Below are 21,734 nucleotides of genomic sequence, written 5' to 3'. Positions count from 1 at the left end.
CGCCCGCGGAGACTTATGGATCCAATAGGATTCCGGAATGCTCTGCGGGACCCGATGCCTCCTGGCGACTCACTGGCGGCCCTGGTGGAGGACTGGCAGTCCCGCCTATCGGCTGCCATAGATGAGATCGCCCCTAAACGTCTTCTCTGCCCTCGACTCAAACGGGCACCCTAGTATAACAGGGAGCTTCGGGAGAGAAAAAGGGAAGTGAGACGACTAGAGCGAGTGTGGCGGAAGACTCGCGACGAAGCTACGAGAACATCTCATCGCACGCTTATGAGGGCGTATGAGATGGCGGTGAAAGTGGCAAAATGGGAATTTTTTGCTGCGGAAATCGCGTCCGCGAGCTCTCGCCCGGCCCAACTATTTAGAACAGTTAGATCCCGTACCGCCCTTGAGGGGCGCCAAAATAGTAGAAAATTAGAACTAGGCTGTGAGGCTTTAATGAGCCATTTTGCGGACAAAGTCTCGTCGCTCCGCCGCGCTCTTCCCGCCACAGTTAATACAGTAAATGAACTGGAGACCTGTTGGCCGCCTTTGGAGGTGACGTTCGATGGCTTCAGACGGCTCTCTCTACCCGAAGTGGACGAGTTGCTAGGTTCGGTCAGGGCGACCACGTGCCCCCTCGACCCCTGTCCGTCATGGCTCCTCAAAGGAGGGGGCCAGAAGATAGGAGGCCAGCTCAGGGATATTGTCAATCTCTCCCTGGATTCCGGGGAGTTCCCTGAGCAGTTAAGGGAGGCAGTGGTCCGCCCTCTCCTGAAAAGATCTATGCTGGACCCGCGAGACCCAGACAGCTACCGCCCAGTATCGCACTTAGCGTTCCTGGGCAAGGTGGTCGAAAGGGCCGCGGCAGACCAGCTCCTGGCATTCTTGGAAGAAACTTCGGCACTCGATCCATATCAGTCTGGCTTCCGACCTGGCCACGGGGTGGAGACGGTGCTGGTCGCCCTGCTGGATGATCTCCGTCGCCAGCTGGATAGAGGCGGGTCGGCAGTGCTGGTTCTTCTGGACCTGTCGGCCGCTTTTGACACCGTGGACCACGAATTGTTGGTCCACCGCCTCGCCGAAACGGGGATACGGGGCACAGCTTTACGCTGGATACGCTCCTTTCTCCAGGACCGGACCCAGAGGGTAGCAGTGGGGGATGAGTTCTCGCGCTCCTACAGACTTCCATGTGGAGTCCCACAGGGCGCGGTCCTCTCCCCCACATTATTTAACGTCTTTATGCGCCCTCTGGCCCAGCTGGTGCGGAGTTTTGGACTGGGTTGCCACCAGTACGCTGATGACACCCAGCTCTATCTCCTCATGGACGGCCGCCCGGACTCTCCCCCGGAACCATTTGCCAGATGTTTGGAAGCGGTGACAGAATGGTTCGAGCAGAGTCGTCTGAAACTCAACCCCTCCAAGACGGAGGTCCTGTGGCTGGGACGCAGGGGGCAGGATCAGGAAGCGTGCTTGCCCACCCTGGGAGGGGCGCATCTTACCATCGCGTCCCAGGCCAGGAATTTGGGCGTGATCATTGATGCCTCCCTAACTTTGGAGGCACAGATCAAAAGAGTAGCAGGCCAGGCATTCTTCCAACTTCGCCAGGCCCGACTACTAGCGCCCTACCTGTCCCCCGAACACCTGGCCACGGTGATCCATGCAACGGTCACCTCCAGAATAGATTTCTGTAACTCGCTCTACGCGGGCCTTCCCTTGTCCTTGATCCGGAAACTTCAGCTAGTGCAGAACGCAGCTGCCAGGGTCCTCACTGGTACACCTTGGAGGGCCCATATCCAGCCAGTGCTGAGGCAGCTGCACTGGTTGCCAATTGCTGCCCGGATCCGGTTCAAGGTTTTGGTTTTAACCTTCAAGGCTCTACGCGAGTTGGGACCCACATACCTGAGGGACCGCTTATCGCCCTATGCCCTCCGTAGAGCTTTACGTTCTGCGGGAGAAAATCTATTGGTCGTCCCCGGCCCTAGGGAAGCACGCCTGGCCTCGACCAGGGCCAGGGCCTTCTCGGTCCTGGCCCCTGCCTGGTGGAATGAGCTCCCGGGAGAACTGCGGGCCCTGCGGGACCTTCCATCGTTCCGCAGGGCCTGCAAGACGGAGCTCTTCCGCCAGGTTTACGGTTGAGACCAGGCTTAACACCTATGCCCCCCCGGGACCTGAGGATTGGGATTAGACATGAGTACCATCAGTATCCCCTCTCCACTTGCTAAGGGGGAATGGGTAGTTGATTAGCCGCTCTTGCCAGGTAGTCATTAATATTGACATGTTAATTGGTTTTAATGTATTTTATGGGGTTTATACTGTTGTAACCCGCCACGAGCCGCAAGGGAGTGGCGGGAAATAAATTCAATAATAATAATAATAATAATAATAATAAATATAAATAAATAAATAAATGCACCCTTGATGGTGCAGCAAGGAAGAATTGATCTTCAGAAGTCATTCTGGTTAGAATGCAATGTTGTTGCAGCATTAATGAGGTGTTAGTCATATTTGTCTGGATATTTCCCCACAATGACAAGAAATTAATTTTGTATGAATAGTAAGTTCCAGGTGATTCTGAAAACGCCAAAATCATGTGAAGAACAAATGTTGAGTCATCATCTGTTGACTTGAAAGTTGTTTAGTGCTACTAAGACCGTATCTTAGTTTCCGCAGGGATAATAGTCCTGCATCAAATAGTTTGTTCTTATTGGCTGAAACAGACACAAAGCAAATTGAGATACTGGTGGAAGCTGCCCTTTTGAAGCACTTCTTGAGTTTGTCTGTTTGTGGTGAAGTAGCTGGAAGACCTGGATGGCATGGGGATGGGTGTTCTTTGTGAATCTGCTAGAGTAGCAAAAATCTTGTTTCTGATTATCTTCCCTAGAATATCTTTAACTCTGTCTACAAAACATTAGAGCAAACTGTGTGGCTTCAGCACTTGGAGACTCATGTTCATCTTAACCCTTCCATTTGTACCGAAATTTGGGACATGAGAGCTAGAGGCTTAGTACTGGTGGCTTAACTAAAGAGATATGTTAGCACACATGCCTGGAAAACACATAAACTAGTGTTTTCTGCTAAGAAAGAGGGTGTTGGTCATTTTTAGTGGGATAAAGTCTAAATATTGCTCACTATGAGGGGTAGAACTTCCATATCCTTTTTTATATAATGGAAGATTTATAGATCTGGAGCTTTGATACTTCATGTTATCTTTACAATATATGTGTAGCTCTCATGCCCAATTGTATGTTTTTAATAAGACTGCACAGACATGCTATAGCTTTTATTGCCAGGGAAGGCAAGTCAGTAATTCAAGAACAGTAACTTTCATAACTCAGTTTCATGCAGTCCATCCCACCATGCTTGTTTCTGTTTTGGATATCTTATTCTCTCTGAATATCAACCAGATTCTTAGCCAGCTTGTTGTAGTGGTTAAGAGCAGCAGTTTCTAATCTGGCAAGATGAATTTGATTCCCCACTCCCCCACATGTAGCCAATTGGGTGACCTTGAGCTGGTCACAGCGCTGGCTGAGTAGTAATATCAGGGCTCTCTCAGCCTCACTCATCTCACAGAGTGTCTGATGTGAGGAAAGGGAAAGGTGATTGTAAGCCCCTTCAAGACTCCTTCTTGTCGAGAAAAGCGTCATATAAATAAGAATACTTCTTCAAACAAAAGCTGGGATCTGGTGTCTGCTCCCCCTTAGTCTTGGCATTAGTTTTGTTATAGAAAGCAAGCTCCATATGTTTGTGACTTACAAATTTTACACATTTCTTCATCTCCAGATAATAGTAAAAAATCAATCGTATCTTCCTTTTTTATGACTAAGTGGTTATTGGTAGAAATCTTACAGATCTGGTAGAGCCATGTTCTTACAAACATAGTGTGCTTTATCAAAAGTAGCTCTTCTATTTCATGAGTCGAGCATTTCATAGCATTTTATGAAGTTACTTGCAGAATAGCCTCGTGGTCTGCTAAACTGTTTGTCTGGGCCTTGAAATTGCCATCAGCTGGTAATGCTTGTTTCACAGGTAAAGTTTACCTTACAGACATATTGCTTCCCTTAAGGAGACAAGGAGCAGCTTGATGGATCGACAGATTTTCTTGCTACTTGTCAGAGATTAGCGTGACCATTTTTCCCCAATGATACTTTCTAGCAGTTTGGTTTCTTAAATTTCATTTATTTGTTATGGCTATTCTCTTAGTATATTGCCAGGAAAATCTATAGACTGACGTCAGAGAAAGACAAAATAATTTTCAAAACTCGAATTCTTTATTGTATGGCCACAGGAGACAGGAAAAACAGATTCTCAAAAAACGTACAGCTCCCAGGCCCATTCTTATAGATGAGTATGTGCAACTCAGACCTAAAAATAATTTTTCCATTTGTAACAGACTTTCCAATATCTTATAGGCTGCTTTAAACCAGTATGTGATTTTCAGTATGGTGGTCCACAAGTCGAAATTTATTAGGAATGGTGATCCATACAGCAGGGGTAGTCAACCTGTGGTCCTTCAGATGTCCATGGACTACAATTCCCATGAGTCCCTGCCAGAGTTTGTAATTGCAGCTTGAGAAAATATCCAAGCGGCAGGACCTTGTCATCATGGGTGACTTCAATTTTCCAGATGTGTGCTGGGAAACAAACTCTGCAAAGCATCCTCAGTCATGCAACTTTCTGACCTGCCTGGCTGACAATTTCATTTATCAAATGGTAGATGAACCCACAAGAGGTTCAGCCATACTGGGCTTAATACTGACCAACAGGCAAGAGTTGGTGGATGTGAAGGAGGTGGGGACCCTAGGGGGAAGTGACCATGTCCTCATAGAATTCTTTTTGAGATGTTGAGGCAAGGAAGCTGGTAGCCAGACACGGATGTTGGATTTTCGTAGGGCAAACTTTCATAAACTCACAGACATGATAAGTGTCATACTATGGACGAGAATGCTGGAAGGGAAGGGAGCATGTGAAGAGTGGGCGCTACTCAAACAAGAGCTATTGCATGCTCAATCAATGACTATCCCAGAAAGACGAAAACACTGCAGGAGCTCTAAGAAGCCTATTTGGATGAACAGAGAACTTCAAGAGGAACTAAGAAAGAAAAGGGAAATGTTCAGGAAATGGAGGGAAGGACAAAGCTCTAAAGAAGAGTACCTACAGGTTACTAGGCAAGATCAATCATCAGAAAGGCCAAAGCTGAGAGTGAGCTAAGATTGGCCAGGGAAGGCCACTGTAACAAGAAAAGATTTTTCAGTTATGTGAGGAGCAAACGTAAAGTAAAGGAGGCAATAGGCCCACTGTTGGGTGCGGATGGACAAACTCTAACGGAAGATGCAGAGAAAGCAGAAAGGCTTAGCACCTATTTTACATCTGTTTTTCCCCACAGGTCCTAGGGTTTAGGCACATCTAGAGATGGCAGTAGCCAAAGGATAGTGTCTGGGTGGCAGGTTGACATGGATAGAGAGGTTGTGGAGAGGCATTTGGCTGCGCTGGATGAGTTCAAATCCCCTGGTCCGGATGAAAGAGTGCTCAAAGAACTTTCTGGAGAATTTGCAGAACCTTTGTCCATCATCTTCGGGACCTCTTTAAGGACTGGAGATGTCCCGGAGGACTGGAAGAGAGCAAATGTTATACCAATCTTCAAAAAATGGAGGAAGGATGACCCGGGAAACTACAGACCAGTGAGTCTGACCTCTGTTGTGGGGAAGATAATGGAGCAGATATTAAAGGGAGCGATGTGCAAACATCTGGAGGACAATTTGGTGATCCAAGGAAGTCAGCATGGATTTGTCTCCAACAGGTCTTGTCAGACCAACCTGGTTTCCTTTTTTGACCAAGTAACAGGTTTGCTGGATTGTGGAAATGCAGTTGATGTTGTTTACTTGGATTTTAGTAAAGCTTTTCATAAGGTTCCCCATGATGTTCTGATGGATAAATTGAAGGACTGCAATCTGGATTTTCAGACAGTTAGGTGGATAGGGAATTGGTTAGAGAACCGCACTCAAAGAGTTGTTGTCAATGGTGTTTCATCAGACTGGAGGGAGATGAGTAGCGGGGTACCTCAGGGCTCGGGGCTCGGCCCGGTACTTTTTAACATATTTATTAATGATCTAGATGAGGGGGGGGAGGGACTACTCATCAAATTTGCAGATGACACCAAATTGGGAGGACTGGCAAATACTCCGGAAGATAGAGACAGAGTTCAACGAGATCTGAACACAATGGAAAAATGGGCCAATGAGAACAAGATGCAATTTAATAAAGATAAGTGTAAAGTTCTGCATCTGGGTCAGAAAAATGAAAAGCATGCCTACTAGATGGGGGATACGCTTCTAGGTGACACTGTGTGTGAACAAGACCTTGGGGTACTTGTGGATTGTAAACTAATCATGAGAAGGCAGTGTGATGCAGCGGTTAAAAAGGTGAATGCCATTTTGGGCTGTATCAACAGGGGCATCACATCAAAATCACAAGATGTCATAGTCCCATTGTATACGGCACTGGTCAGACCACACCTGGAGTACTGTGTGCAGTTCTGGAGGCCTCACTTCAAGAAGGACGTAGATAAAATTGAAAGGGTACAGAGGAGAGCGACGAAGATGATCTGGGGCCAAGGGACCAAGCCCTATGAAGATAGGCTGAGGGACTTGGGAATGTTCAGCCTGGAGAAAAGGAGGTTGAGAGGGGACATGATAGCCCTCTAAGTATTTGAAAGGTTGTCACTTGGAGGAGGGCAGGATGTTGTTTCCGTTGGCTGCAGAGGAGAGGACACTCAGTAATGGGGTTTAAACTACAAGTACAACGATATAGGCTAGATATCAGGAAAAAAATGTTCACAGTCAGAGTAGTTCAGCAGTGGAATAGGCTGCCTAAGGATGTGGTGAGCTCCCCCTCACTGGCAGTCTTCAAGCAAAGGTTGGATACACACTTTTCTTGGATGCTTTAGCATGCTTTGGGCTGATCCTGCGTTGAGCAGGGGGTTGGACTAGATAGCCTGTATGGCCCCTTCCAACTCTATAATCCATGGACATCTGGAGGACCACAGGTTGACTACCCCTGCCATACAGGGTCAGGCCAAGATTTTTTAATGCCCTGGGCAAACCATGACTTTGACACCCATCTAGTCTAGCACCAGATGTTTTTGAGAAACCCACACAGAGTGCGAAAAGGGCATAGCTTCCCAGAGTATAAGAGCAATCCAGCTGAATATGGAGGTAATAGTCTAGTGTTTGACCACCTTTTTCTCTATTACTTTCTTTAATCTCACCTAACATAAGTAGTATCTGTCAGGATGTATTTTACTTGTTTCTTCTCCAATCTATATTCAGTGAAGAAAAAAAACCAACAAATGTATGGCATGAGGAACAACTGTTTCTAGGGTCTTATTTTGGTTTCAAAATACCCCTAGCTTGGCAGAAACATGCAGAGTTTTATGGAGCCAAGTATTGCTACTTCCAGGTAGATTCCTTTCTAAATGGATGGAAAGATTATGGGCCTGGTGATGATCAACAGCACATAGTACCAGAGGCCAAATACCCTACAGTTCCAGTCCAGTTGTGATATTTTATAGGCCATTTCCCACATAGCCAGTATAATCCAGGAGCTGGTATTTTAGTGTACCCACTTGCAATTCCATTTCAGCAATAAGAGGGAGAACTGGAGGTGGCATAATAGGTAGTCGTGACATCCATCCTAATGTATGAATAATGTGGTTGCATTGTGAGGAGTATTGTTTGTGAAGAACAGTTCTGTGTCTTGCATTCCAGTTATGTTCCCACTTTAATAAGCGAAGTTATAATCTAGCCTGCAGGTATCCACTGGTACTACAGATAATTTGGCTACTCTGTTTTCAATGCAGGACTCCCTAGTTTTCTACTGAATAATAATCTAAGGGGCACACACAACTGGACTGCCTCTCTACCCAATATCCTTGGGAGGCCAGTTGCTATGGATACTTTCAGGTGCTCATTCTGTCCCACTCAGGTGTCTGTTCAAATCCCCATTCTGAGCTTCCTGGTTCTCCCCCCCTCCTTTTCTCCCCCTCTCCAGAGGGCAGCTCAGAGGTGTTAAAAACATGTTGCCCTGATCACTGCCTTCCTCCCCTCCCCTTTCCTTCCTCTCCCCGAGTGCCAGTGGGATCTGAGCAGTGCTCCGCTTTAAAATGTTAAAAGCATGAGCAGACGGCCCAGCCTGCTTGGCTCCAGCATTTAGCACCCAGCTCCGTTCAAAGACTTCCTGTTGGGAAAGGTTTTCTGGCTTGGGTCTACTCGTGCCTATAAAACCTGGGTCCGATCTGAGAGCATTGCTGCAGTCAGTTTTCCTGGTCTATGTATTGCCTTAGCTGAGTGTTTGTCTGTGTGTCCCCTCTTCAATAAAACTAACTTTCTGGTGAACTGCCGGGCATCGGTAGTCACTGAGTTGGGATATCGAGAAAGGGCTCCACAACTGCACTATTTGCTGGGTTCGTGACATTGACTGCGCCCATGCTCTTAGATCGTTAAAACCAAAGGGGCATCCCCTCTTGGGGACCCTTTACGCCTATTGATGGTGAACAGATAAGAATTTGTTTGGCATCTTGTTTTGGATGGAAGATAACCTCTTGCTCAGGTCTTGACCCCCTCAGATAGGAGGACAGGATAGCTAACATCAGGTAGCTATTCAGCCACGTGCATGGGGTCTTATGCAGACCTATCATCAGCTTTTGTCCGTTTGGCTAATAAGGTTTTACATGATATTTAAAAATTAATTTCAAGTCCAACCAATCTAAGCCTCACCAACATACATATTAATGCATACTAATAATTAGTATTTGCCACAAACAAAGGAATGCCAACAACTTCACTTTATGTGAGTAATGTATGTCTGCCTCTGAAGACTGTTCAAGGTTTTGTAGTCTGGTGTTCACTCATTGGAGACAAAGTTTCAGTCATTATGCGCACATTGGATAATATTCTTTACAAGTAGATTTTCCTTTTTTGCATGGGATAGTCCAGCTACAAAAGCACACTGAAGTGCATTATCAAATGTGCAGAATGAGCTTTGATGCTGAAACCACATAAGGAGAGTACAGTTGTGGCAAACAGGATAAGAATCCACCAGGCACTGGACATCCAGAAGGAGTGTTCTCTCAATCTGTTCAGTGTTCTTAGAACCACAACTAACAGCACATTAGTGCCTTCTTAAAGTGTCTTGAGTTCTGCAACTCAAAGGGAAATCAGAATGGTTTTATGCCAATTGCATGAGAAATTTCATGGTCAAAACACAAATGCTTTGGCAGGCTCTTGGTTTCTCAAATGTAAATGGGACCTGGGCTCATCTACTTCTGGGGCTGAATTTCTGCCTGTTGCTGCACTTTTAGGAGTCAGCCTTTCTGTAGACCCATCTGGTGTAGCAACTTCCTTGCAACATGACGTGGGCCCAGGCATTTGCAACCTTGAACCTTCAAAACTGTATGAGTAATGAGGAGAACAGGAAATAGGCATTTCCATTGCAGTTCAAGCATGGTTTTCCATTGATTTATTTTGACCAGGACTCACTTTTCAGGTTGTATGTTTGAAGGTCTGCCAGCTCCTATAGAGAGGGCAGTGAAGCAGGCTTTGGTGGAATTTGAAATAGATAAATAGCAGCTGCTGGAGGAAAGGATAACACAGTTGCTCTAGCAGCTGAGCCTGCTAAGACAGTCCCTTCTTGCAAATTCATGTTTCATGTATTACAGATGGGTTCTTTGTCACCATGATGTGACAAGGGACTCTCAAAGCATGCCTTCCAATGGGAGTAGTTTGGTACTAAAAAATTCTCACTGCTTTCCCTTTATGTCACTTAGCCACGGCTTATGTTACACAAACAAAATGCAAAACAATTCCAAGGAATGTTTATTGTTTTTTATGAATATTTAGAATCTACCTTGGGAATAGGGAGAACTTGTAGAGATATTAAAAATTGTTCTGGTGAAAAACATGCAAGTGGATAATATTTTCTAATGAATTTGCAAAAATAATTTAAATACAACCACCTTACAAAGTGCTGGATATCCAGTGCCATCTGTGAAACTTTCAGGCATCTTTGTGGAATTTTTGAACATCAGCTTCAGTGGGGAAATAAATCATGATTCCAGATTTTTATGGAGTAATGTGGAATGTTTTGCTGTTAATTTACCGAAAGCTCTTAAATATTAGGTCAGTGATATGGTACAAAATGTGAAATGATGAACTAGTTACAAGAATGGGAAACACACATTCAGACATTCCCCTAATAAAATGAACTTCTAATGATAAATAAGAAATGTCATTTTTTAAGGCTGTGGTTTAGAGAGGGCTCTAGAATCAGGTCACCTTGGACGAGGGGAGAACAACTGTCTAGAAGAAGAGGTCAATGTGATCATTGATGAGGTGGGCATTCATGCAGATACAATACTACATAGCTGCTCCATCCAACAAGCACTTGACAGAAATGAAACAAAACACTGAAAAAATTATACCATTTCACTTCCCTTAAAAAAATAGGTAAAAGATTTTCAAAAAACAAAATGATGGTCCATCCGTGAAGAGCCACTAGACAGGATTAGAGCAAGGAAATTCTTAGACACCTAAGCAAGGAAACATTAGTCAGCACCACACAATCATGGGACTGTTTGTCAGAGGGTTCCAGCATTCAGTGTAGCAGGAACACTGCCCCAGGGAGATGTGATGAGCTGGCAACATTCATATTTATTTTGATGTATAGATGCCGAGTCTGAAGTTTTTAGCAATAAGGCTGGAACTGCAGGTAGAACATGAAAAATCCATGGAGAAAAATAACAAGAATTTCAACATGTACTGAGAATGCTGAGCAACAGGATCCAAGGAAACTGAGAAACAGTCAACCAGTCTATGCTTCTTGCCATGGAATTGGGTTAAACTCCAAGAGCAAACCTAATGGTAGAGCAAATGAAAGGCTTAGAATAGAAATGTCCAGGACAGGGATGGAAATAAAACCGTGCTTGAGGGAATGAAAAAAGACTCTTGTGCAATGCTTCAGCCCAAGAGAACAGGAATGGTGGAATATCTAGCTAAAATGCTTTTTAGAAATGGAACACTGGCATTATAGAATCATACAATAATAGAGTTGGAAGGGACCTCATGGGCCATCTAGTCCAATTCCCTGCACTATGCAGGACACTCACAACCCTATCGCTCATCCACTGTAACCTGCCACCCCCTTAAGCCTTCACAGAATCGGCCTCTCCTTCAGATGGCTATCCAGTCTCTGTTTAAAAATTTCCAAAGATGGAGAACCCACCACCTCCCAAGGAAGCCTGTTCACTGAGAAACTGCTCTAACTGTCAGGAATTTCTTCCGGATGTTGAGACGGAATTTCTTTTGAATTAATTTCATCCCATTGGTTTCTGGTCCATCCCTCCAGGGCAAGAGAGAACAACTCTGCTCCATCCTCTATATGGCAGCTTGAAGATGGTTATGAAATCCCCTCTAAGTTGTCTCCTCTCCAGGCTAAACAGACCAAGCTCCCCCAACCTTTCTTCAAATGTCTTGGTCTTCAAACCCCTCTCCATCTTTGTTGCCCTCCTCTGGACACGCTCCAGTTTGTCTACATCCCTCTTCTACTGGGGTCCCCAAAACTGAACACAGTACTCCAAGTGAGGCCGAACCAGAGCAGAGTAAAGTGGTATCATCACCTCCCGTGATCTGGACACGATATTCCATTTGATACAGCCCAAAATCCCATTTGCCTTTTTAGCTACTGAGTCACACTGTTGACTCATGTTCAATGTGTGGTCTACCAAGACTCCTAGATCCTTTTCACACTTGCTACTACCAAGACAAATCTCCCCCATCCTATATTGGTGTATTTGGTTTTTCCTACTTAAATGCAGAACTTTACATTTGTCCCTATTGAACTTCATTTTATTCAATTTAGTTATTCAGTTTATTCGAGCCTATCAAGATCATCCTGTATTCTGATTCTGTCTTCAGTTGTGTTTACTATCCCTCCCAGTTTAGTATCATCTGCAAATTTAATAAGTATTCCCTCTAAACCCTCATCCAAATCATTAATAAATATGTTGAACAACACAGGCCCCAGGACAGATCCTTGGGGTACTCCTCTTGCCACTCTTCTCCAAGAGGATGCTGAACCATTAACAAGTACCCTTTGGTTATGATCTGCCAACCAGTTAACGATCCACCAGACAGAATAAGGATCCATACCACGTTTTACCAACTTAAGGTATCTCCTATCCCAGAGAGTGTACTGGAGGCTGACAGAATCACAAATGTTCCTTTTTTTCTTTTATTCTCCTTTGTGCCCTTTCTCAGTGAGTGCAATAAAGAGCATTAGAATTATCTTGCTTACCAGAATCTAAGGAATTTGAATATAAATCACCAACATGCTGAATCAAAACCGAAGATGAGGAAAACAAATATTGGAAATCTGGGTGAAATGGAATAGATAAAAGGCAGAATAGAGATCCACATTGAGGTAGCAAAATGAGTTGACAGAGGGAGGAACATTAGAGGACTATATGGTGAAACCTTGTAAATGTTCAGAACAATAGCAGGAGACAGCCGCATTTGATGCCCTCCTCTGTTTAGGGTAACAATAGAAATTCTTGATAAAGTTTGTAAAGCTGTGTCATAATCTTCTGGTCTCTCTCTCCCCCCACCTTCCCAGATGGCTTCTTTAGGCCAACTGACGGCAACTTTTTTTTCCTAAACTGGTCTTCAGCCAATGTGAGCATTAAGCATTAATTGTAAGGCAGAATAGCATTTTTCAATTTTTCTGGATATTTATTAGGATCTTCAGTTACTTTGGTAAATCTTTACTAAGAAAATGTAGCTCACTTCTGGACCTTCTCTGTCTGATTTATCCAAGGATTTCTTCATATTCCATTCCAGATTTTGGGTTTCACATTTCAGGGCAAACATACATTTTCTGAGTTCTTTAGAAGTGGCATTTGATCATAAACACTGTAACTCCTCAGGACTTAAAGATCTTATCACAGGCAAACTGGAGGAAGAGAAACCTGAGCCTGCAGTTTAATTGTTGCTTAATGACTTTTTCTAGTGTATCAGGAGGCAAGAGGTGGGGAAAAGTGGAGCATTGCACGCCATATGCAAAGTACAGGACAAAGTAGAGGTTTCCATCTGGGATGGTATAACCATCCCATTGCCCTAAATAGTTGGTCAATGAAAGGAAATCAGTCACAGACGATGGGGCGGGGAGAGGGAGGGCAATCCAGATTCATGACAACATCTCCTTCAGGGCTCTCCCTGCGCCGACAATCCCAGGAATTGAATGTGTTGGCCTCGGGTGGTGCACAACCGAGAGCGTGGCCATCTGGCTGGTGTACCGTGTGCCCAATGCATATCCGGATGCCCTGCCAGCCCTGCTGGAGGTGGCTGCCTCCTGGAAGTTACAGTTCCCTAGACTATTAATTCTGGGGGACTTTAATGTCCATGTGGAATTGCTGTCTTCTGGCAATGGGCTGGACCTGGTGTCAGCCATGGCGACACTAGGGCTCTCGCAATTTGTTGTTAGCCCTACCCACCAGGCAGGCCACACCCTGGATCTGATTATCAGTGCAGGGCTGAGCATGGATCCGGTCATGACTACTGCCATGCCATGGTCAGACGACTATACCCACAAGACCCGGCTTACCCTCAGTTGGGTGCCAAGCACATTTCAGCTTGCCGTGGAGACTTATGGATCCGATTGGATTCCTGAATGCTCTGCGGGACCCAATGCCTCTAGATGGATTGGTCAGCGACTGGCACAACAGACTGCTGGCCACTATTGATGAGATAGCTCCCAGACGTCCTCTCCGTCCCCGTCTCAAGTGGGCCCCATGGTACACCGAGGAGCTCTGTGGGAAGAAATGGGAACTGAGACGACTAGAGTGAGTTTGGAGAAAGACTCGTAACGAAGAATCAAGAGCATCTTATAGAACGCAGTTAAGAGCCTATGAGATGACGGTGAAGTCAGTGAAATGCAACTTTTACTCGACTAGCATCGCAGCTGCGCACTCACACCCAGCACAACTATTCAGGGTAGTCTGATCTCTTGCCACCCTCAGTGAAGGGCACCAAAACAATAGACAATTTGACATTAGCTGTGAGACATTTGTGAGTCACTTTGCAGACAAAATCTCGACTCTCCGCCATGACCTCCCTCCAACTTTGGACACAGAAAGTGAACTAGAGGCCCCTTGGCCGTCTTTGAAGAGAACAATGAGTCACTTCAGACGACTCTCACTAGCCGAAGTGGACAGGATGCTAGCAACAACGAGGCCAACCACCTGCCCACTAGACCCGTGTCCATCGTGGCTCCTAAAAACAATAGACATAAGAATAGATGCCCCCCCTCCAGGAAATAATCAACCTTTCCCTTTCAACAGGAGAATTCCCAGAGGGGTTAAAAGAGGCAGTGGTACACCCGTTGCTCAAAAAAACATCCTTGCCTCTGCAGGAGTCTGACAACTACCACCCCCGTCTCACATCTGGTGTTTCTGGAGAAGTTGGTTGAAAGGACTGCTGCAGGCCAAGTATCAGCATTCCTGGAAGAGACTTCAGCCCTTGACTCATTTCATTCGGGCTTCTGGCCTAGCCATGGGGTGGAGACAGCGCTAGTCGCACTGATGGATGACATCCGTGACCAACTGGACCAAGGCGGGTCAGCGCTGCTGGTACTGTTAGACCTAGCAGCATTGACACAGTCGATCATGAGCTCCTTAGCTCATCGCCTTGCTGACGCTGTGATACAAAACTGCAAAACTGAGGTGTTCTGCCAGAGGCTAGATAATAACCTCACAATGCTGGCCTGCCCACTGGAAACACCTTCTGAAAACTTCCACCAATAAGAAACCTCCAAACCTTGATTAATCCCTAGAGGGAGATGAACAGGAGACAGTTGTATGAAGAATCTTATTGTGTTACTACTTAATTGTTTTTTATTACATTGTATTGTTTTAAAATGTTGTTAACTGCTCCAAGCTAACAAGGATGGGGAGGTACATAAATAAAATATTTATTATTTATGTTTCCAGGAGGTTACCATCTTGTAAAAATAGGAGATCTATTCAATGGAAGATACCATGTGATCCGGAAGCTGGGATGGGGACATTTTTCTACAGTGTGGTTGTCTTGGGACATCCAGTAAGTTTTTATTTTTTGGATGGGATTTCTCCTTTGTTCATGATGTTATGGACCACCAGCACAAGGCAAATGGTTATCTCTGTTTAAACTTCTTATTTCATGCCTTCTATAAGTAGATAATATATATTCAGGTTGTACACACAGGCCCATATTGTTTCTCTCATTAGTGCATTTAATTTTCTACTGACCTTACAAACAATTATTTTGTTCAGAGCTGATCCATAAATTGGTTCTGTTGTTTATGGCAATGATTCTGAAATTCTGCTGTTGGCACCATCTTGTTGCTGGAGGATTTGTTTTTTGTTTTGTTTTTTTGCACTAAATTTTGTCTCTATTTAGGGGAAAGAGGTTTGTGGCAATGAAAGTTGTAAAAAGTGCTGAACATTATACAGAAACAGCACTGGATGAAATCAAGCTGCTGAAATCTGTGAGTAATATACAAGCAGATTATTGTGATGTTTTTTACACAGTATGTTCCTTAAAAACATCAAGATTTCTGTGACTCGGTTTCTGTGGCATGAGAGCTTAAGAATGCATGAAGAAAGATATTTTTCATCTGAGAAGTAAAGCCAGATTGTTTTGAATGTATGACTTTGACTGTTGTGCAGTGGTCATTATTTGTATCATTCCACAATCTAGTTTAAGAAATTTAACAACATGGTAGTTGTGTCAAAAGCACACCATCTTGCAAAGGCAGGAGGTTTGGAAAAATTTGCATTGAACAATTAGTTGTAAAGTTCGTATTTTTCCTCTTCCTAGGTACGGAATACTGACCCAGATGATCCAAGCAGAGAGAGGGTGGTTCAGCTATTAGATGATTTCAAAATCTCTGGAGTGAATGGTTCCCGTATCCTTTTCATAGAACAGGCCACATGGGTAGAGCTTTTAAGTATAAGAGCATACACAGTTGATAGTCTAATTGCAGTGGGGGTGAAACATTGGCCCTGTAATCTATGATCCACAACAAATCTGTAATAAAAACATGTCGTTTCTCTTGGGACTTTGGCTGTCCACAGGGCATAACATCATAACTTTGTCACTGGATACAAAGCACATCTTGTTCTTGAGGATTGTGGTTAGAAAGAATGTTGTTGATCTTTCATTTAATGTATATGGTACGTACATACATACTCAAATGCTGGGCTAAAACATAACAACTGCACAATGAAAGATTCTGATCCTATGGGAAGTATAGCTTATCACAATATGTTTTGAAATGTTTTCATTTCCTGTAGTTGTATTGGCACAAAGCAATCCTTGTGCAGCCAGAGGCACAAAGTGCTATTTACTATTAAATGGGTATAAGAATAGCATATTTTCTGTGCTTACTAACTCCAGATTCACAAAAAGTCTATGCTGGCAAGGCTTAATGTGTTCTGCTCTTCTGCAAAGGAGATAAAACTCCATATTTTGCCCCTGTGGACAAGAGATAGAATTGCTAGCTCATGTCTTTTTGTATTACCCTTTTAATTCTAATATTCTTCTTAAATTTATTTGCCTATTGTTTAGTAATAATATCAATCTTATGATTTTAAGGTAGTAATTGAATCTTTTGCAAGGTTTCTGCTATTAACATTGAGGCATTGTATTGAATATATTACCTTTAATACCTGATTCATGTTGCTGTAATTGTAATCCATTCTCTGAACTATATTAATTTTATATGTTATTAAAGGCTATGCTAGTCTATAGATCTAATATATATTTACTTGTGGATGGAAAGAGATTTCCGGGGGGGGGGGTAGGCATTTTGTTTGTTTTTCCACAGACTGGCCTGGTTCTGATCTGGGTTTACCTTCTGTGCTGCCATGTGATGTCTCTCTTATCACAGTGTGGATAGGGCTTTTTGGTGGAGGGGGGAGGACTATTAATATATGAAAGAACTTACTTACCTGATGTAATGCTGTTGTGCATCAGCCTTGGTTGGGCTACAGAAAGCTACATTCAGAAAGTCTAGAAAAGAAAGAAAGTTTAAGGGTAAATGCAATTTTATTTTATTTTTGAATCAACACTTATATCTAGCAAGTTCAACCTTGACTCAGTTACAGATATTTGTATGGTGTTTGAAGTTTTAGGGCATCATCTCCTGAAATGGATCATCAAATCAAATTATCAGGGGCTTCCATTGCTCTGTGTAAAAAGAATCATTCACCAGGTATGTTCCTCTGACTATAAGTTCATGTGGGTATGTGCATTGATCTGAAGCAGCAGAACAAACTTTGAGTCCAGTGGCACCTTTGAGACCAACAAAGTTTTATGCAAGGTATTGTGTGTATCTGAAGAGGTGTGCATGCATACAAAAGCTTATACCTTGCATAAAACTTTGTTGGTTTAAAAGGTGTTGCTAGACTCAAACTTTATCCGACAATAGGGTTAATTATGACAAAACTTGCCATCAGGTATATAAAGCTACTTAAGACAAACAGACATTTGGCTTTGTGCTTTGATACAAATGCTGTTCAGTTAATTTGGTATTTTGTTGTGCAGCTAGAGATGCTTCCTTTCTTGGCAGTTATTCCATATTACCAGATTGAATAAACCTAATTTTTCACTGTGTTTATCCATCTGGGAGAATTGTCACTCTGGGATTCTAAGACGCAATCTCCTGTAAACAACTTTCTAAGGTAGATAATTGTCTTGACCTCAGTGGACCTCAGTGTCTGAGAGCTTTAATCATGCCTTATACCAGCTGCATCTTTATCCCACCCTTCCTTTAAAGAGATTAGGACAGTGCATAAGGGTCTTCTCTCCTGATTTTTAGGGATATGGGATTGAGTGAGAGTCCAGCCCAGGTTCACACAAAGAGCTTGGTAGCTAAGTAAGTATCAGAGTTGTAGATTATTAAAGAAGGAAGAAAGTAAATTGGGGGATGGGCAGGAGAGATATCTCAGGCTGAGTAAAGAGAGAATGCTAAATGGAATGAAAATCATTGCTTAAGCAACAAGTTGAAGATCAAATAAAGGACTCTTTTAGCATGGTTTCCATAGCAACAGAAGCTATTGACAACTTCATAAATGAGTCTGGAATTGATTGCTATATTTCAGTTGAGAACATGCACATACTACTTAATTCTGGTACTTTTCAGTATTTTTAGGTTATGCTAAATTTCCAGGCTCTCTAAATGCCAGTTTTCCTTATTTTTTCTCTTTGCAGGTTTTGCAAGGGCTGGATTATTTACACACAAAGTGTAGGATTATCCATACGGATATTAAACCAGAAAACATCTTGTTGTGTGTTAATGACCAGTATATCCGCAGGCTGGCTGCAGAGGCAACAGAGTGGCAGAGATCAGGAGCCCCCCCACCGTCTGGCTCTGCAGGTGCTTTTTTTTCTCCCCTTTTTCAGATTTTCCACAAGTAATCAGGTGATAATGGGTGCAAACTGCCTGGATTAGTCTGAAGCTAGTGGGTAGATTGTACACCATTGCTTAATACATTTTAAACATTTCTTTAGATCCTGCATACCAGGAATGCTAAGAATTTTGTGTGAACAGGTTTGGAGCGCCATTTAGGAGGGTTTTGTAAGGAAGTGAATCTTGGGGTGTACTTTGCATAACTTTCACAAATGTATTATGGCATAAAGGTTTTGTGGGCCAGAGCTCATTCTGTCATATGCATGAAGTGTTCACCCTTAAATTGCCAATGGACACAAGCTGAGGTTAATGTGCCATCCTTATGTCACAATAAATAAGACTATTGGTTTTATCTGCTCCATCTTGAGTTTGCTACTCCTCTGGAATTAGTATATTGTACCTTGTAGGTTCAAGAAAGGGCATGTATTATCTCTAGCCCTTGTTCTATATTATATGTTTAATTAGATAAGTAGCTTTACTCCAGTCTAGTCCTGTACATGTCAGTGAGTTGAGATTGGACTAACTCTGCATAGGATTACTTTCGTTAGCTGTAAATTGGACCCAACAGAAGGCAGCCCCTATATTACGTTATAGACAATATATGCTGAGTCCTGTAGTGACTTGCTTCCCTACAACTTTCTGTACAGACCAGATTCTGTACGCATATTTGTCATAATCTCATTTGTGCCAATATGAGGCTTCCAGAAATTGGCAACAGTTAATCAGCTAAGCTTTCAGGTTCAACTGGTATCTCTACAGAGAGTGATTTTTTGATAAAATAGTAAACTTTCATTTGTAATGAGTTCTGGGAGATGTTGTGTGATTGATTCTTGACAGCTGTATGTAATTTAAAGTAGCATACATTATGGGAATACTGCCGGTAGTAGCACCATCATCGATTAGTGGAATTGGGATGGGTTTTTGGCAATGCACAGCAGTCACAATCCTTTTATGTCAGCCTGTGCCTAGATGGCCAACCAGGGCTCCTTTGGCCAATGGCTCTGATTTCCAGAGAAAGCTTTATGGACAGATGGGTGTGTTTCTGCACATTGAAACTTTATTTTTGAAAGATCAGGTTTGCTACTCAGAAAAGCAGCTTTCCCAGCCCCCTCCATTTACATGAAGCACTTTGATAAATCTGGGTCAAAGAGCAGACTTCCGTAGGCTTATATATATTGGTCTGATAGGAAATGATAAATAACCATTGTACTTCCACTGAGAATTGCAGAGGTACTACAGTGAAATCACTACTGAAAATAATTGGTGCAATAATTAAATTGCTATGTTTCTTAGGAGCCTGGTACCTGGATTTTGTTGAGCCCTGTTCTATAGCATTATTGCAGTATAGACAATAAATATGCTAATTGTATTTCTTTCTTGTTTTACAGTGAGTACTGCACCACAGCCCAAACCAGTAAGTGCGGTAACATCTTTTTAGAGTCAAATTCTTTGCATTTATATGTGTATCATATTTACAGAACAGTTCTGAAACATTGAGGGCCGCCTACTAAAGTGAGGGGACCCACAGTAATTTCTGAACATATTTAGGTTAGCTGCCATATGGTGGTGTTTCCTTCCTTTGTGTTAATGGTCAACTTTTCCTTGCTTGATTAATGTTGAGCCACTGCAGTGTGGGAAATTTCTTTTGATTGGCTACCCAGTGAATTGAACTGTTTTTTTTTCATGAGACTGTACTGCCCACATGAACAAAACTGTGTTAGCTGGTTTGTAATCCTTAAATGTCCTTAGGTTATCTAGAATGAGGTCAACCATTACTAACTAGATCTAAAGCCCATTTCACTTAGGAATGAAATGGGCGCTAGATGGCCTGGGAGCAGGGCCACCCCCCACCCACCCGAGGCTCTCTCGAGCCTTCTCCCGGCCGGCGGAGCGGCCTCGCCGCGTCATAGACGCGGCGAGGGCGCTCCGCCGGCCGGGAGAAGGCGGCCAGGCCCACCCGCCCCCCAAGGCTCTTTCGAGCCTTCTCCCGGCCAGCGGAGCAGCCTTGCCGCGTCTATGACGTGGCGAGGCCACTCCGCCGGCCGGGAGAAGGTGGCGCGGCCCACCCCTCACCCATGGCTGTCTGGAGCAGCCGGGCGAAGCAGCCAATGGGGAGCCCATTGGCTGCTTGGGGCGGGATGGACACTCGGAGGGGCCAATCAGGAGCCGCCTTGAGGCTCTTGATTGGCCCCTCCGAGTTTTTATCCCGGACAGGGCCCGCCCTAACTCCTCCCACACAGCCCTTACTCCTTTATTCAGTCCGTGGCGCTCCGCGCCACAGGGCTGTTTAAAGATGATGAGGGTCAGTTATTTTCTCTGCATGAATACTGTTAGCTATGCTTCAGTATTCTGCAATGAAAAGCATATTTGGCACCTGAGAGGGTGAGATTCAGGCCACATCTGTTAAACAGTAAACACAGAGTTTCCATCTGGCATATTATATACATGTGCACCATAAATACCAGAGCACAGTTAGAAGGACAGGTTTGAGGCCTGTTTGAAAGATAAATGTTGCTGGCCGATGGTTTGATGACCATTTTAAAAAAATTCTGAAGCAGTGAAGGCCTGCTGAATTGTTTGTTGCAGTAGATGTCTGAAAGGTGTTGTATTTTTAATTGCCATACAGGCTGACAAAATGTCCAAAAATAAGAAAAAGAAATTGAAAAAAAAACAGAAACGACAAGCGGAGCTGCTGGAGAAACGCATCCAAGAAATCGAGGAAATGGAGAAGGAAGGAAGCCCTCGGCAGGCGCAGCCCGACGAGCAGCAAGAGATTCCAAGACCCCTTGAGCTACTCCTAAAAGAGAGCCCCCCAGATGAAGGGCTGCCAGGAAAGACAGGTATTATCATCCCTGGAAAACATGTCAATCGGATGTCCATTTTTTCAAGATGATGAGATTTTACAAATGGAATTAATAGAAATTTCTGAAAGGTGAAACACAACAATCCTCTGTTTTTTGTATTTCTTTTAACATCTGTACACCGCCCGTGGCGCCGCGGGCGCCACGGACTAAATAAAACAGTAAGGGGTTCTGGGGCGGGATGTGTCCGGGATGAGGAAGGGTCCAGATTGGACCCTTCCTCATGACAGACAACCGGAGGGACCAATCGGCAGGCGCGAAGCGCCTGCCGATTGGTCCCTCCGATTCCCAGCCCCAGCAACTGCGAGCCGCGCGCAGCGCGGTTCGCAGTTGCTCCCGGCCTGACGAGCCTCCAGCCGTCGAGAAGCTGAAGAAAAAAAAAAACACCCC

General features: G+C 44.0%; 1 protein-coding gene across 2 annotated transcripts in view; it reads left to right on the top strand.

The window, feature by feature from the left end:
• SRPK1 (SRSF protein kinase 1) overlaps positions 1 to 21,734 on the top strand; it is a 52,239-nt gene that overhangs the window by 20,290 nt on the left and 10,215 nt on the right. For both annotated transcript variants that reach the window (XM_077334301.1, XM_077334302.1), the window contains 7 exons: positions 15,023 to 15,131; positions 15,471 to 15,558; positions 15,891 to 15,978; positions 17,180 to 17,286; positions 18,285 to 18,450; positions 19,872 to 19,897; positions 21,110 to 21,323. In XM_077334301.1, the coding sequence (XP_077190416.1) occupies positions 15,023 to 15,131; positions 15,471 to 15,558; positions 15,891 to 15,978; positions 17,180 to 17,286; positions 18,285 to 18,450; positions 19,872 to 19,897; positions 21,110 to 21,323 (798 nt within the window). The remainder of the gene's footprint in view (positions 1 to 15,022; positions 15,132 to 15,470; positions 15,559 to 15,890; positions 15,979 to 17,179; positions 17,287 to 18,284; positions 18,451 to 19,871; positions 19,898 to 21,109; positions 21,324 to 21,734) is intronic.

Source organism: Paroedura picta, chromosome 4, assembly GCF_049243985.1.
Source record: "Paroedura picta isolate Pp20150507F chromosome 4, Ppicta_v3.0, whole genome shotgun sequence".
In the NCBI taxonomy this organism is placed as follows: domain Eukaryota; kingdom Metazoa; phylum Chordata; class Lepidosauria; order Squamata; family Gekkonidae; genus Paroedura; species Paroedura picta.
Note: the sequence above shows the minus strand (reverse complement) of the source record. Positions and strands in the feature narration are given on the sequence as shown.